The 16,035-nt window shown below is 46.3% G+C and overlaps 1 protein-coding gene across 10 annotated transcripts in view; it reads right to left on the reverse strand.

The window, feature by feature from the left end:
- Ranbp10 (RAN binding protein 10) overlaps nt 1-16,035 on the reverse strand; it is a 60,618-nt gene that overhangs the window by 4,387 nt on the left and 40,196 nt on the right. The window contains exons 4-11 of one of the 10 annotated variants that reach the window (XR_015643414.1): nt 15,145-15,312; nt 9,961-9,983; nt 7,467-7,651; nt 3,505-3,617; nt 1,843-1,951; nt 1,597-1,745; nt 1,214-1,418; nt 298-534 (exon numbers count right to left, since the gene is read on the reverse strand). Coding sequence is in view for 9 of the 10 variants with exons in the window: in XM_087594856.1 (XP_087450982.1) it covers nt 298-467; nt 1,214-1,418; nt 1,597-1,745; nt 1,843-1,951; nt 3,505-3,617; nt 7,467-7,682; nt 15,141-15,312 (1,134 nt within the window). In the remaining variant the exon portion in view is untranslated. Of the gene's footprint in view, nt 1-297; nt 535-1,213; nt 1,419-1,596; nt 1,746-1,842; nt 1,952-3,504; nt 3,618-7,466; nt 7,683-9,960; nt 9,984-15,140; nt 15,313-16,035 lie in introns of all 10 variants that reach the window. The other 9 variants (NM_001135875.1, XM_087594857.1, XM_087594860.1 and 6 more) reach the window with 9 other exon arrangements.

Genomic DNA, 16,035 nt, shown 5'->3' on the forward strand with positions numbered 1-16,035 from the left:
AAATTTCTCTCTTCCCACCCTACGCAAATGCATGGTGCTAATGAGATTCACATTCTTGAACTCCCTTTAGCCTTCAAGGGGTTCTAGTCTTAGCAGCAGGACTGGACCTTCCTACACATTGGAATCACCTTAAGGATGCATCCAGGAATGACTAAGGAATGACTCAGTCCAGCCCAAGTTTCTCAAGTTGCCAGAGCCCGCCATCTTAGCCCCTCCTCAGAGGAAGTGGGCATTAGGACTGTGCATTGGCCTCTCAAGGAACGCAGGAGCTGGCTCATTCTGAGGGTCAGTACTTACCCATGCTAGACTCATCTGTCTGCAGGTCATCGTGCTTATAGGCCCCATTGACGATGCGTGTGGAGACACTCGCCAGCACGCCGTTGGGGTAGTGCTCTGCCTCCATCTCCATCTCGCTGTCACTGTGGAGCAGGGTTGAGACACGAGTTGGGTCTCCTTGAGGTTGTCCACTAGGTAAACCGAAGGAGTTTACCTGAGAGACCATAATGGGTCCTATAGCGACATCAAACTGAAGGACTGCCAGGAACATGAAAGAACAGCTCAAGCTTTCTAGGCTTCAACACTTAGCCCTACTATGGTTACCTCCAGGTGCCTGTTACATGATTCCCATTCTTGTCTCAAAACTGTACCCCGTGACTCTTCACACTGGCACTCCTCTGAGGTGAGACACACACACACACACACACACACACACACATCTTCAATATATCCCTCTCATCCTCTCATCCCTACCAACTGAACTGACTGGGTATCTCTGTGGATTTGGCTAGGACCCAAACCAAGGTCAGTTCCTAGGCGTGCCTAGGACCTGCTGAATGCTATCTGCAGCTGCAGTCTACAGGTCAGTTCACATGGCTATCCATGAGTCTGATTCCTCAAAACTCCTCATTTGTAGACCCTAGAGGTTCTAACAGGCCCAGCCTCCTGGGAGGAGTCCCTGTGTAGGCAGGCTATCATGCTCAAATCTGGCAGGGCCAGCAGATAAAACCAGAGCCAAGAAAACTGACTGCTACATCTAATAGCAAAAAAAGCCAGAACCAAGTGTTTGGCCTGACCTGTCAGCAGGTTGCACTGCAGCCACAGACCTACAACAGAGGGGAAGGTAAAGGGCAGAAGGCAGCATTTAAAAGAACAGTGGTGGGTCCAGCAGGTACAGAACAGAAACAGAGTGGAGAGAGGGGAGCAAGACAGGCACCTGGTCTCCTGGTTACTGGTACTGCTGTGGGGCTGGGACTTGGTAGAGTCTGTTGAGTTGGACTCGGAGTAATTGACGGAGGACGGGGAAGAGGAGGACGAGGAGGATGAGGACGAGGAGGAGGAGCTGGGTGCGGGGTATTTACTGTGGTTCTGTTTGTTCTTGGTAGATGCAACGCCATTGCTGCAGCTGGGACTGTCTGCTCCTAAGAGAAGGGAGGTTAGAGAAGGGAGGTCAGAGATGGAGCCTCAGGGGTTGCCTGAGTGGTCCCTTTCCCTTCCACCCAATCTAGCTGCCAGTTCTAAGCCCACCAGGAAAGGTATGTGGGATGGTCACCCTTCCCCACACCAGTTCTTTCCAGAGAACTCTGGAGAATGGCTGACCTGTGTTGTGTATATGGGAACTACTGGGGCCATGTCGGGGGCTGAGGCTGGGGGAGCCAGGGTAGCTGTCCTGGGACTTGGGGCTTCGGGAGCTCAAGCTTCGGACCTCACTGTCGGTGCCATTCACCATCTCCACAAATTGTCGACACCTGTGAAGGGAGCAGAGCATTGGTGCTCTGGCCTGCCCGCGCTGTGGGCTCTGGGTACAAGCTGAGGACCAGGCTTGGAACTGTAAACCTGACTTACTTGAGCATGAAAAGCAGGTTGGGGCTGTGCTCCAGCAGCCCAGGGTAGAAGCGCTGGGTTGTCTCAATGGCTTCACCCACCCGGCCTTCCAGCACCAGCTTCTGGATTTCTGTAGAGAAGCACATGGCTCTGAATGAGGACTGAGATTGCCCTCATATCCCTGGCCCCAAGCTTGCCTTGTGGCCACACTGAAGGCAGGGACCAGACAGAAGTCAGGTGGGCTGGCTCTTGGCACCCTGCTAGTTGGAGAAGCTCACAGAAAAGGCTGAGAAAATGTGACTGGTCTAGGACAATGGTAGAGGCTGGTTTAGAATATGAAGGGAAAACAAGAAGAGCTCATAGCCCAGAGGTTGGAGGTGAGTCTGGAAGTCCATTCCTACAGGGCATAGGCAGTCAGGGAGCTAGTGAGGAGAGCACTGGTTGGGAGACCATCATCTTGGGACAGCCTGAGGATGCCTCTTTAGATAGATTGCTCTCTCTTTAGGCCTCAGAGGAGTGTGCACTGGCTTGGGCTAGGGCCCACATCTTGACGGTCTACAAATGCTGTAGTGTGCTCTATACTGGAAGAAGAGGTAGACTACCTCACACTGGCATCTCTAATGATGGCACCCTCTGGCCATTAGCATCTTGCTACTGCCTTCTCACTCTTGTCCTAGGACCTGGTGCAGCTTGTTGTGACTTCTGGGCCTGATGCGCTCTCATTTGTAGATCCCAAGACAAGGATAGAATACCTTCCCATCTATCTGGCTGAGCATAGCTTGTCTAGGAAGACACAGACACATGCACATACACAGACACTGAGATGATGGGCTCAGACAGACAAAGGCAGGCACTCACAGACAAATGTGTATGCACATATCCACTCACCCACATTGTCCTCTTCTTACCTTAAACTTAAACGTATTTGAATTATATAATTTATTATTTAATTAAATTATTTAAATTAAACTTATCTTAAATGTGGGTTCTGTTCTCTATCTCATCTCTCCTTCCATTAAAACATTCCAAACACACAGAATACTAGGAGAGCTGCCTTTGGTCAAGAAAGAATTCATAGGCTTGGGGATTTAGCTCAGTGGTAGAGCGCTTGCCTAGCAAGCTCAAGGCCCTGGGTTCGGTCCCCAGCTCCGGAAAAAAAAAAAAAAAAAAAGAAAGAAAGAATTCGTTATCTGCAAAGGGTCTACCAGATAAGAGGTAGGGGGCAAGGAGCATCACTTCACCCTGTCTGAACACTACGTCCTCTCTCTGGCTACAAACAGGCAGAACAGTTAAACCTGAGTACACAACGGCCAAGGCAGAATAGTGTGTAGTACAGACAAAAACTCTGAGTGATCGTGACTAGGAGGCCAAGTAGAATCTAGGATTCAGGGGACAGGGAGAAGAAACAAACATGGAGGAGCAGGATTCTGCCATGATAGAACCAGGCCTACACTTGATTTCCAAGGTGTGTTAGGGAAGCTGCTCTGAGACCTTCTGAGGCCAGTCTATGTCCTTGTGTCAATTTTATCTTGAATGAAGGACAGGAGCAGGGACTGGAGCCAGCAAGTTGGTCTCCAGGATGGTGTGGATAAGGTTAGGCTGTACTCTTGACAGACTAACCAGGAACGAGCTACAGACTCAGGGGCAGGTAAGAAGGCATGAGGAGAGAAAAATTAACCTTACTTTGTCTGTTCTTTATGGATGCCTGCTCTTCCTGAATCGGGGTTTCAGTCATTCGGGCAAAAGCTGTAGCTGTGGCACAATACCCATGATGCACCAGGTAAGACGAGACCATGCTAGAAAAAAAGAAGAGCTCAAGGTAACACTCAAGACCCACATTTCTCATGGAGCACTGGAGGGGACAGACTACACATATCCCTAAGAGTTCTCCCCTACACATATCTTAGTGTGGCCTGGAAAAAGGCAAAGAAAATAGAAACTTCCCTCTGTGCGCTCACAGATCATAGGAGGAGCTACGTTCTCTGGGATATTATGTTGCCCTCGACCTCCTAGAAATGGCTGTCTTCTAGTAAACAATAGCTAGTCCAGATTTGGGCAATGAGCTTACCCAGGACTACCTAAAATGGCTACTAGCCAGGTGATGTGGCAGTTTCTAGGATACAGAGGATGCCTGACACAGCTATGCTTTGACACAGCAAATGGTCAGGAAAACGGGGTGGTACTCTGGGGCTATCTGTACTAGATAGAAGTATCTGTGTCCCCAGTGACCCTGCCATTTGGTAGCACTGGCTCTAGAGGTGTGGTTTTCTACCCATGGGTCACAACCCCTCTAGGGGTCGCCTATCAGATAACCTTCATATCAGATATTTACATTATGATTCCTAATAGTAGCAAAAATATAGTTTGAAGTAGCAAGAAAATAATCTTATGGTTGAGGGTCAGTACAACATGAGGAACATATTAAAGGATCGCAGCATCAGGAAGATTGACAACCACTGCTCTAGAGGAATGGCAGGCAAATGAGTCAAATTAATCTCATAATATACCATGTATTAAAGGTGCAAGAATTCAAGATAACAGGCTGATTTTGCTGGGAAGAGACAGGCACCTCATGGCTAATAGGAGCACAGTCTTTGTGGAAGGCATAATGTACAACAGTAATTTAACCCCGCTAAAGCTGGTTGAGCAATGCCATATGTATGTATGCACATATGTACATGTATATGCATGAACTCTCATGACTTGCGTGGACATGTATGGGGAGAATGTTCTAAGGCTGCACACCTGTGGCTGGGTGGCTCCTGATGTTTGAAGGGGTAAATGAGATAGAATGAACAAGATGCTTGGCATGAACTGAAAACAAATGTAGCCTTGTGTTATAGGATACACTGCTATTTTGGTGTCAGTTTTTCAATAAAGTTTTAATTTTGGACAAAAATATACTCTCGGACAATAATTGTAATTATTATTATCATAAACAGAAGAGCAATGATTTTGAAAAAAAAAAAAAACATGGTTCAGATGAGCCCATATGAACATTGATAATTCTAAAATGTATTTTCTTAGGGCTGGAGAGATGGCTCAGTGGTTTAATAGCACTTGGTGTCCTCGCAGAGGACTTGGATTTGGTTCCCAGCACTCATATGGTGGCTCATAGCCTGTTCATAACTCCAGTTCCAGGGGACCTGATGCCTTCCTCTGGCCTCCACAAGTACCAAGCACACACACTACACATACATACCTAGCTACAGACAAAACTCTAATACATAGAAAAGAAAAATAAATAAAATTCTAACAAAATAGGCATAGTTTAAATTATTTTGGAGGACACCAAAGTAAATTTTAAGCCCTTCTCATCTCCTCATTGTTTTATACATCTGAGTGTTTGCATGCAAGCTTAAGCACTCTGAGTGTGGCTGGTGCCACGGAGTACAGAAGAGAGTGCCTGATCCTCTGGACTGGAGTTACCAGTGGTCGTAAGCTGTCATGTCATCCGGGAACCAAACCTGGTTCTCAACAAGAGCAGAAAGTGCTCTTAAACACTGAGCCTTATCGCTAGATCCAGAAAGTGATGTAATATATATAAATTTCTTTATTATGAAAGTATTACCTATGCCAGCAAAAGAAACAGGGGCTGGGGACTCAGGTCAGCAGTACTGTGGTTGCCTAGCATGGATGACCACCTGTGTTCTATTGTTATCACAGAGAGGGAAGGAGAGAGAAGTAGGAGGAAGGGGAGCGAATGGGGGAGGGAAGTTGATAGTACCGGTGTTTCACCAGGGGAAGCCGGCCAGACATGAAGCTTGTGATCAATCTATCTCCAAGATAACCCAGCCATTTCCAATATTTATAAAATTAGGTAAAATAACAGGACACAAATTATATGCAGGTTTTAGCAAATGCTGCATAGGACACATACAGGCACATGGATACATACATATAAACAAAAACTTTCCATGTGTTGAGCCCAGACCCTGAAAGTAACTCCACCTCTTCTCTTGCCCACCCAGAAAGCATACTGTGGGGAATGGCACTGCTGTGGCCCTCAAGGGAGCAATTCTCACCTGCTAGGCTGGGAGCCAGAGGTGGTCCTGCTGTTCTTCCCAACAAGGGTCTCACTATCTGTACCTCAACCCTTCCTCAAGGCTGCTTTAGTATCAATTCCTCAGGAAAGGAAGGCTGAACACTGGGGATAAGACTCAGTGATAGTCCTTTCCTAGCATATGTAAATTCCTGAGTTCAAAAGAAAGATAAAGTCAGTGGAGGAGAAAGGGTGGAGCTGGGGTGGGGACTGAGACTGACTGAGACTGGATGAGAACCCAGTATATTGCTACTCCAGGTCCCTCATGCCTTTGCACAACAATGATCAGGGTTAGTAGAAGCCAGGACCTTCTCCACTCTTGGGAGCCAAGCTAACACTCACCTTCTAAGAGGTGGGTGAGTAACAGTCATTGCTTCACCTAGGTATGAAGTTAGCTAGTGAAATAAGACCAAACTTGTCCTCCTGTTGGAGTCCCAGCAACACTGGCTTCCAAGACAATTTAGAGATTAATTAACCAAGGAGCATGCTAGGTTGATCCACTCTTTCCCTGATACCACTCCATGGACACAGGGATAATTAGCTGGATGCTGAGCCTGTTAAGTGACCTCAAGCCAAAGCCTTGCAATGCAGATTTTTTTTAAATAGCTTTTTGAGACAGGGTTTTTCTATGTAATAACCCTGGCTGTCCTGGAACTTGCTCTGTAGACCAGGCTGGTGTCGAATTCAGAGACTTGCTGCTGGGAACAGAGGCATGCACCACCACATTTGGCAATATGCATTTTTATAGCAGAAAAAGTGTCCACAGAAGAATAAACCATAGTGGTCCTAAAACTTCTACAAAATAGCCCTGGGAAGGAACTATTTTAAACTAGTTATTTCCTTTGGTTGGTGGTGGTGGTATCTTTTTTTTTTTTTTTTTTTTTTTTTCTTTTTTTCGGAGCTGGGGAACCCAGGGCCTTGTGCTTGTTAGGCAAGCGCTCTACCACTGAGCTAAATCCCCAATCCCGGTGGTGGTATTTTTAAAGTCAGGTTCTTTCTACATAGCCCTGACTGTCCTGGAACTTACTATTGTAGATGAGGCTGGCCTTAAACTCACAGAGATCTGCTTACCTTTGCTTCCCAAGTGCTAGGATTAAAGGTGTGCACTTACAAATAGAAGACTTGTGAGCTGGTTGAGGGGAAGGTTTTTTTTTTTTTTTTTTGTTTTTTGTTTTTAAATTGTGGTTATTTTGAATTAAATGTATGTATGTATGTATGTATGTATGTATGTATGTATGTATGTATGCATGTATACAGACCCATATGTGGGTTTATACACTTGAGAGCAGGTGCCTCAAGAGGCTAGTGATGTCAGAGGTGTTGTGAGCCACTTGACATGGGTGCTGGGAACTGAACTCAGGTCTTCTGCAAGAACACTCTGTGCTCTTAACTGCTGAGTCATTTCTGTAGCCCCACACAAGGTTTAACTAGGAGCAGCTCCAAAAGTATGAGTGAGATGTGCACTGGTGAGAGGGAAGCATGAGCAGCTGAGTCCTCTGCCAGTGCTTCTCAGGAGCATGCCCACCACTACAACTGTCAGCAGTGTTTGCAGTACTGCACAGGTCTATAGTCCCATGAGGCCTGGGGGAGGGGGAACACTCACTTCTGCAGCACTGCCTGCCACTCGCCAAGCCGGGCACTGATGGGAAAGCCGTGCACAGTGCCCTGGACTTTGGTACGCCACTCCCGCATATAGTCCTCAATGTCGAACAGGAAGGGCTGCTGCCCAAAGTTGGCATCCACAATCTCCCCAGGTGTCTGTAGGCCTACGGTGGGGTAGAGGTTGGCCTGAGGAGAAGAATGAATATCAGTCAGGCCCCTGAGGGCAGCAGGGCTGTGGAGCTTCTCTTCACTTCCATGGCTCTGCCAGCCAACACTAGGGCTGGAAGAGACGTGCATGGCAGGAGCAGTAGGGACCAATCACACTTAGTCTACCTCACTAGTAGAAAATTATACCCAAAAGCTGGGGGGGAGAAGAACAAGTAAGGCCTCACATGGACAGTCTTCCTCTGTCCTGTCCCCAAGGCCTGGGAACCCCTTACAGAACTCAGCAAGGTACATAGTGGCAGACAGGGCTGGATACCCTACATATGTACTAATAAAAATGTGCTATGTGGTGGCTTATGACTTCTAGAAAGAGATGCAGGGCCAAGGATCCCTCAACTAACAAAAAAGAGGTGCGTGAGGGAATGGGGATAAGGAACACCAATGAGCACAGGCAAAGCTTTGACGAGTTGCTTCTGGAGCTAGTAATGGAGAAGCTGCCCTCTTCCTGTGAGAGGCTAACTCAGCAGTGACTTATGGAGCGCTCAGCTTTACTGTCCATTTCCCAGGACCAGCTCTAGTGAGGCCACCCCTCATTCAGTACTCCCACTGCCACCACCCAAGGCTTCATCCACCCCCTCCCAAGCCACTAAACATCATTTTCCCAGGAGCCCCTATCCATTCTTTTTTTTTTTTCAAAGATTTATTTATTTTATGTATATGAGTACACTGTAGCTGTCTTCAGACACACCTGAAGAGGACATTGGATCCCATTAGAGATGGTTGTGAACCATGTGGTTGCTGGGAATTGAACTCAGGACCTCTGGAAGAGCAGTCAGTGCTCTTAACCACTCAGCCATTGCTCCAGCCCCCATTCTTTTTTTAAAAAGAAAAAAAGGTGTGTGTGTGTGTGTGTGTGTGTGTGTGTGTGTGTGTTTGTGTGTGTGTGTGTGTGTGTGTGTGTGTGTGTGCATGCATCTGTGTAGCCCTGTTGTATATATGTAGTTGAAGGTTACCTTGAAGTAACCTTGCTGTCTCCACCTCCCAAGAGCTAGGGTTATAGGTGTGCACTGCCATCCTTGGCTCCCTTGGACTCTCTTCACCTTCCACTCTTCAGGCAAGGGTCACTCATAACCATCACATACATTTTTGAGCACATGGTTTTCAGCTCACCACAAAATCAGAACCTATACTCTCTCTGCTTCCTTTCTTTTTCTCCCATCTTCCACACCACAGGCAAAGTCCAGGGACATTTCCCAATCTTTCCAAAACTTGACAGCACACTGCCCACAGTCACGTTTGTTCATTTCACGTCATGTCTCCATACTTAGACGCTTCCCCAGCCAGAGTCAGAATTCTTCTTGAGTCTGCTCCCTTTGCCTAGGACAACATCCCCTTTCTGGGGCTTCCAGGTAGGAAGGAAGGAAGGATTCTGATACGTAGACAGGAAGTTCAAACATGACTGTGGGTACTACAGTTAAGATTCAGAGGCCCCTCAGATCACAAATATACTTTCTGGGGCATAGTGGAATATCCAGGATCCTAAAACAGCCACCAAAGGGCTGGGGATTTAGTTCAGTGGTAGAGCGCTTACCTAGGAAGCGCAAGGCCCTGGGTTCGGTCCCCAGCTCCGAAAAAAAAGAACCAAAAAAAAAAAAAAAAACAGCCACCAAAGTCAGCAAACTTCTCTTCAGAACCAGGGCAAATAGACCCATGCCAGGCTCCTGGCATTTTGGCTGAAGGCTCTGCATGTGACAACGACTCAGCAAAGTCACGGGACAGAGAAGGTGGGGGTAAGTCCCAGACTAAGCTGACAGGAAACCCTATCCTTTTCTAGGAAGAGAAAGCCCACAAAACTCATATCCCAGGCTCGGAAGCCTAAATGGTACATTCTAGGTTTCTAGAGGTGATAACTTTCCTCAGAGTTCTCTGAGGCATGTGTAAAGACCAGATTCCTATGAGTTCAGGAGCAATCCCTACATGCCACACCCAGTCAACTGGCTGGACTCACAGACATCTCATTCGGATCAGCCTGTCCCATGGAGTTACCCTCTTTAACCACCCACCCCCTTACTCCCACCCACAACTGCCTTAGAAAATGCCACAAATTTCTGTCACCTGCTAAGAGACGTGGAGGAAGACCAGGCCTTGCTGCTGAAGAGAGAGGATGGCCAGCAGGTAACCCTTATTGGCACCCTCAAGCTGGCAACACATCACACATCCCTGCTTGGGGAAAGGGCCAGACTCCACACCCTGCACTTGGAGGTACCACCACCCACCCAGCAGCCCTCAACAGCCCAGGAGGAGGAAGACCCATTACTTGTAGTACTCACCGGGAGATCTGTGAAGGCAATACCTGTGGGGAGGAAAAGACAGTCATCAGTGATTAAATAGGGATGGTCCCTTGGTCTCCAGAGCTCTGTGAACTCAAAAGTGCAGATGGTAGTCAAGCATGTACAAGAGGTACCAGGGTCCGGTAGTTTTAGGCCTGGGCCTTCTTCTTGCTGTATAATCTAAGCAGAAGGAAAACCAGGACCTTAGGTTATTAACTAATTGCCTATAGTTTTTTCCACTTTTTCCAAGAACATCTGCTAAAAAGACCTAAACCAAGCGATTTATCTCCTCAGCTGGCTGTTCAAACCTCTTGATATCTAACGTGTCTGTATACAAGCCTACCATGTGCTTACCTTATCATCTATTACCTGATCCACTCCTCACGTTCATTCCTTAGAACAGCATTGTGTTCATTCTCCCAGTTTTCAGACAAAGAAAATATCCTCAGAGGTTAAAGGAGTTGCCTTTGGTCACTGAGATGTTGGTAGGTAGTTCTATACAGCCTTAGTCTGAGTCCAAGTTGACAGATTAGTGCGCCCACACTCAGACTCCATTTATTTCAAGTTCTCAGAAGTTCCTTATTATCCAAGATCTGGCTGACAAAGGCCTGTGCATCCCCTAAACACTCCTGTTGGAGTGGGGAATGCATCTATGGACTTAAGATTTGAGCTGCAGTAAGGGTGGAGGTTATGCAACTCCCAACATACAAGTAAACCTGAGCACGATCCACAGGATGGGGCATCCGATTGTGAGGAGCCAAGGGAGACTCTTCCAAGGCCTCACAGACCTCTTTTTTTTAAAAGACTTCTATCATGTGGGAACTCCTCAGCTTCTGGCATTAGGGGTATACAAAGTATGGATTCCTTGAAGGTCCCAAAGGACTTCCTGCACCCTAATCCAGCAGGAAACAGAACTCAGCAATACAGCACAGTTGAAGTCTGAGCAGTTTTACAAAGTGTATGCTCTTCCTCACACTGATTCATAGACTAGGTGAGGACAGATGACACATTCTTTTTTTTTTTAAATAAAGATTTTATTTTATTTATTTATATGAGTACACTGTCACTGTCTTCAGACACGCCAGAAAAGGGCATCAGATCCCATGACAGATGGTTGTGAGCCACCATGTGGTTGCTGGGAATTGAACTCAGGTCCTCTGGAAGAGCAGTCAGTGCTCTTAACCACTGAGCCATCTCTCCAGCCCCCCAGATGACACATTCTTTGCTAGGTCTAGGTACAAATTGGCTACTTTACTCTTCAATGAGTAAAAGACAACAACCTTATGCTTCAACGGCCTGGGGACAATTGTGAGCCTCGTAAATAGGGTCAGAGTCACAGCATCAGAAACTTCTCATTATAGTGTAGTCTGCTGGAGAGCTACCCTTGTAGATCACGGAGGATCTAAGGTGCAACTCTCACCTAGGGTTGAGGAGAAGCTCACAGGACCTTAAAAGAAGGGGGACTCGAGCTTCATCAATCACTGCCATGTGACCTTTTCGCAAGTCAACCAAAGTAGTCTAGCCCATCTGAAGAACCCTTTACCTCATGAAGGAAGCGGGAAATAAGGACAGGAAAGTAAGACAGTCTATGAAAGCTGTATGATATACCATGCAGTATGCAGTCTAGGTACAAGGTGGTTGCTGTTGGGCTGGCTACACAGTGAAAAAACTGCCACACTCTGGGAAAGGTTGACCCACTTAGACCTGCCCAACTCTGCCTTACAATGGTACCAGGAATGACAAGTCCTTGAAGGGCTTCCAGAACAATGAAGAAAGAAATCACTCTCATCTATGCTGCACTGTAGAAAACAACACCGCTCCATGAGGAGGCCCTGAGCCTCCACAAGGCTACTATGACAATAAGATTTGGGTAGGCACACAGGATGAAAGGCCAGGCAAACGAAATAGCCAGGATTGCTGATGAGGACCAAACGGTCAAGGCCCTGAAGCTGAGGACAGAAGACCATGTACGTCAGTACAGAACCACACGAAGAGGAATCTACAAGCACACAGACCACTTGTGGACCAGACAGCAGTTCTCCATCTCCGTTTACTAATTTAATCATCAAGTATCTGCTGAGGCCTTGCAGGAGCCAGGTCAGGTAACAGGACTGGTAGAACGGCAGTAGGCTAGCTCATCTTCAAAGTGTCCCTGAATTCACCAAAAGAGATGGTGTATGATGGATAATAAGAAATACTGAATGATGGTATATAAGGCTCGAGGGCTGACCAAGAAAAGGACCAGGGAAGCCAGAGACAGGAAATGTCATTCTACTTCCCTAAAGCGGACAGAACTAGAGTCTGAAGCATATTAGTAGTGACAAGTTGGCACATGATGTGGGAAGATTCACCCAGCATCTATCAATCCAACATCATGAAACTTCATGATCTAGAACATACAAAGGACAGGACCTATTTATCTTTCAGTAAGTGCTCAACAATACATTTATGAACCAGGTGGTAAAACATGGGCTTCAAGCTAATATACTTGACTCACTCCCGCCCACTTCCCCATCCCCCCAGTATTAGGAATGCAATCAGTGCTCTATCAATGGCTCCTATCTCCAGCCTGCTCTCACTTATTATTATTACTATTTCTTATCATTTATTTTTCTTATTCCTTCTTCTTAAGATGCCCTAGCTGGCTGGCCCTGAGCTTTTAAAGCCCCTGCCTTAACAAATTGGGATTATGGCCTGTGCTACCAGATGGAGCTTAGAGATGGAGGTGATGCAGGATAAACTGATTCTTTGGCCTTTTCTGTGTTTACTTTACCTTGTTTTACGGTACTAGGATTGAATGTAGGATCCTGAAGAAGCTAGGCAAGTGCTCTACCACTGGACTCCATCTCCAGATTCACCAAAGGTTCTTACTGGTTGGCATCTAGCTAAGCAAGCTCAACTACACACAGGACTCAAATCTTGACCTTTCCCTCCCCTAGCAAGTTGAGTATCCTTATTAATCAACTTGTTTCTCATACTTTGTGTTAACCGAAGTTAGAAATAAACATCGAATATCAAGAAATAAACAAGACGGCTCTGGGTTCGGTCCCTAGCTCTGACAAAAAGAAAAAAGGAAAAAAAAAAAAAAGAAATAAACAAGACTACAGAAAATTTTTTAAAAGATTAGAAAAAAAATAGGCATTATACTACTTACTACATGAAGTGTAAGCATGTGTAGGTCTTTGTACAGGGTCCATGAAAAGCATTTGATAGGCAGATGACTAAAAAACTGCCTGAGGGACCCAGCTAACAAAGTTTGTAATCCTTTGGTGGTCCCAGCACCCATCTAGAGGGTTCGAAAGAGACATGAAATGCACAGCGACTACATGTGCAGCACAGTATCTCCCCAATGTTATATTCCATAGCAGACATCGTGCTGTAAGCAAAATGTGGACAAGCTAGAGGAATGTGAAACTGGCTGCAGATGGGAGGTAAAAGAACGTGCACTGAGTGAATACAGTAGCCCTTGGGGTCCTGGCAGCAGGGATGTCCAAAGTGAGGAAACAGCCAGAGTCAGGAAGCAGAAGGAGGAGCAAAGAACCTTCTTGAGAACTTGCCAGCAACTGCAACTAGTGACATTCAGTCTCAGGAGTTTCTCCAGATGCGCATCAGGGAAACTCTGCCCGTGACATGTTCTCAATCACCATGTTTCTGTCCTTCCCTGCTGGTCCTGGGCTACAGAGTACAAACTACCCTACTGACACACTGGCTCTTCGTTGCTCATCCCCAGTCAAGAGCAAACCTAATTCCCTCCCAACTCTTGATTCTGTGCTGGCTACCTCCTAGAAAAGCCACACAAGGTGTGGGAACAGTAGCCAGATATTTACTGCCCACAGAGCCAGCTAGAAGCAGGGCACCAGGTTTCCATTCCTGCAAAGCTTAGTGGCCTGGTTAGTGAGGTACTTCTGGCCCTCTCCTTGGAAGAAGAGGGCTGTGTGGCTAGAGTAGAGACCCTTGCAAGGCAGCCAAGCCCAGCAGCTAGGAACCGAATTAGGAAAGTTTGACCATATCCCAGTCAGTACCTTAGGAAAAGGCACCAGAGTAGTCAAAGTCCTTTTGCTGAAGTTTTTTATCATATGTTTTAAATTTTAATGAGTTGACTTTATCTTGTGTTTTTATGCACTTATGTGAATAGGGACACACACATACCACGGCATGTATGGAAGTCATAGAGCAATATTGGGGTAGTTGCACAGGTCAGTTGCTGGCCTTTAACATACAAACCATCTTGCCTCCACTCCTGAATGATGGGATTTGTGCCCAATCTGGCATGCTTTCTGTTTTGTTTTTATAGTGCTCTGATAGTCTAGGCTGGCCTCAAACTCACAGAGCTAAAGACGGCCTTCAACTTCTGTTCTACCTTCCTCCACCTCTGCAGTGCTGGGATTCCAGGCATTTACCACCACATCCAGCTAAAGTTCTAATGCTAAGTTCATGTATAGAACAGCTCCATTCAAGGAGCCCATCACAACCTCAACTTTTCCACTGCTAGACTCCTTCCTTCACTCTGTTTAACACTGCACCAGTCCAGGTCTGCCTCACCTTTCTCTTCTCACAAGTGCACCCATGCCTCTATACCTCTGCACCTCTGTTCTCAATCCTCATACCCATCACAACTGGGTTAACCTCAGGATACTCACCTGCCTTTTCTCCTGGCCCTTTCTCCATTGCATCCTCCCATTTCTCTCTGGAGTTTTACTTGTAACTCTGTCAACATTGCTGCAGAGATCTGTCCATATCTGACTCCTTCCTGTTTACTTTCTGTCTGACAGCCCTCACTATTACCTTTATTATCCCAACTATCAGAAGAACTGCCCAATCTGGGTCAGGTTCTAGGCATTCAAACCCTAATCACTGATTACTACAGTCAAGGCCCTCAAACTTCTCCATCAAATACAAGAGACAAGACAAGCCAGGATTGTGACCAGAATATTCCTGCACCCTCAGTAACCACCCTGGACTTATCCAACAAATGCTGCTGAAGGAACAGGTTAATAACAAGCATTCCCTGTTGCCTTCCATTCACCTGAGAGGGTCCCAGTGACTAGAAATGCCTGCAGTTTCTTAGAGAGAGCTGTGCAGAGGCTCCATGATTCTACTTTGACTTCAAGACCTGCCCTTGAGCTTCTCAGCAACCAAAGTGGCTTTGCAGGCCAGACCCTTCAAGGTCTCCCATGCACCTACCAAGGCTGTGGCCATTCTTGGTGTAGAAGCAGGTGCCATTGATGAGGTTGACACAACAGCCGATCACATCACCTGTGGTGAATGTGGGACCATAAGGCTGGCCCGTCCCCGAGGAGCAGAAGGAATGCCCATCATCGCCATGGTAACCATAGGAATGTTTGTCCCAACCTGTGGGGAAGAGAGCAGCAATAGCTGAAAATAAGCACTTGATAGAAGGCTCTGAAGGTCTCAGTTACACTTCCCAGACTCTCTGCCCACCTTAGCCAGCACTCAGGAGTGTGGTCTTTCATAGAACTGCCTACAGAGGCATGGTCTTGGTGAGTTACACACATATTTTGATTTTGAGTCCACCAAATCATCACCTCTGAGGAGCTGAGGCAGGGCTGAAAGGGACTCACTGGAAGACAGGCAAAACAGAAAGCCTCACAAGTCAACTAGAATTTAGATCTATACTGGTGGGTTGTTACGATTTTGTTTTTCAGACAGGATCTCTAGAAGTCCACAATAGCCTCTAACTCACTATGGTACTGAGGCTGGTCCTGAACTTTTCTGATCCTCCTGCCTGCATCTCCCAAGTACAGTTTGCCCAATGGTTAAAAATATGTGTATGTGTTTTAACTAGAGAATAATGTATCCTTTTCTTTATAATGGTACTAGAAATCAAAACAAGGGTCTTGGGAATGCTAGGCAGGCATTCCACCATTCAGCTATACTAATTCTTTTTTTTTTTTTTTTTTTTTTACATTTTATTTTAAGACAAAGTCTAAACTGCCTAGACTGGCTTCAATCGCTTGAATAAGAAGAGATTCAATGCAGTATCACTTATACTAAGCATACTATACTACTGACTATACTCCTAGCTCCTCTTCCATTTTAGCAGTACAATTCAAA

The sequence above is a fragment of the Rattus norvegicus genome, chromosome 19 (genome assembly GCF_021556685.1).
Source record: "Rattus norvegicus strain SHRSP/BbbUtx chromosome 19, alternate assembly SHRSP_T2T, whole genome shotgun sequence".
NCBI lineage: Eukaryota > Metazoa > Chordata > Mammalia > Rodentia > Muridae > Rattus > Rattus norvegicus.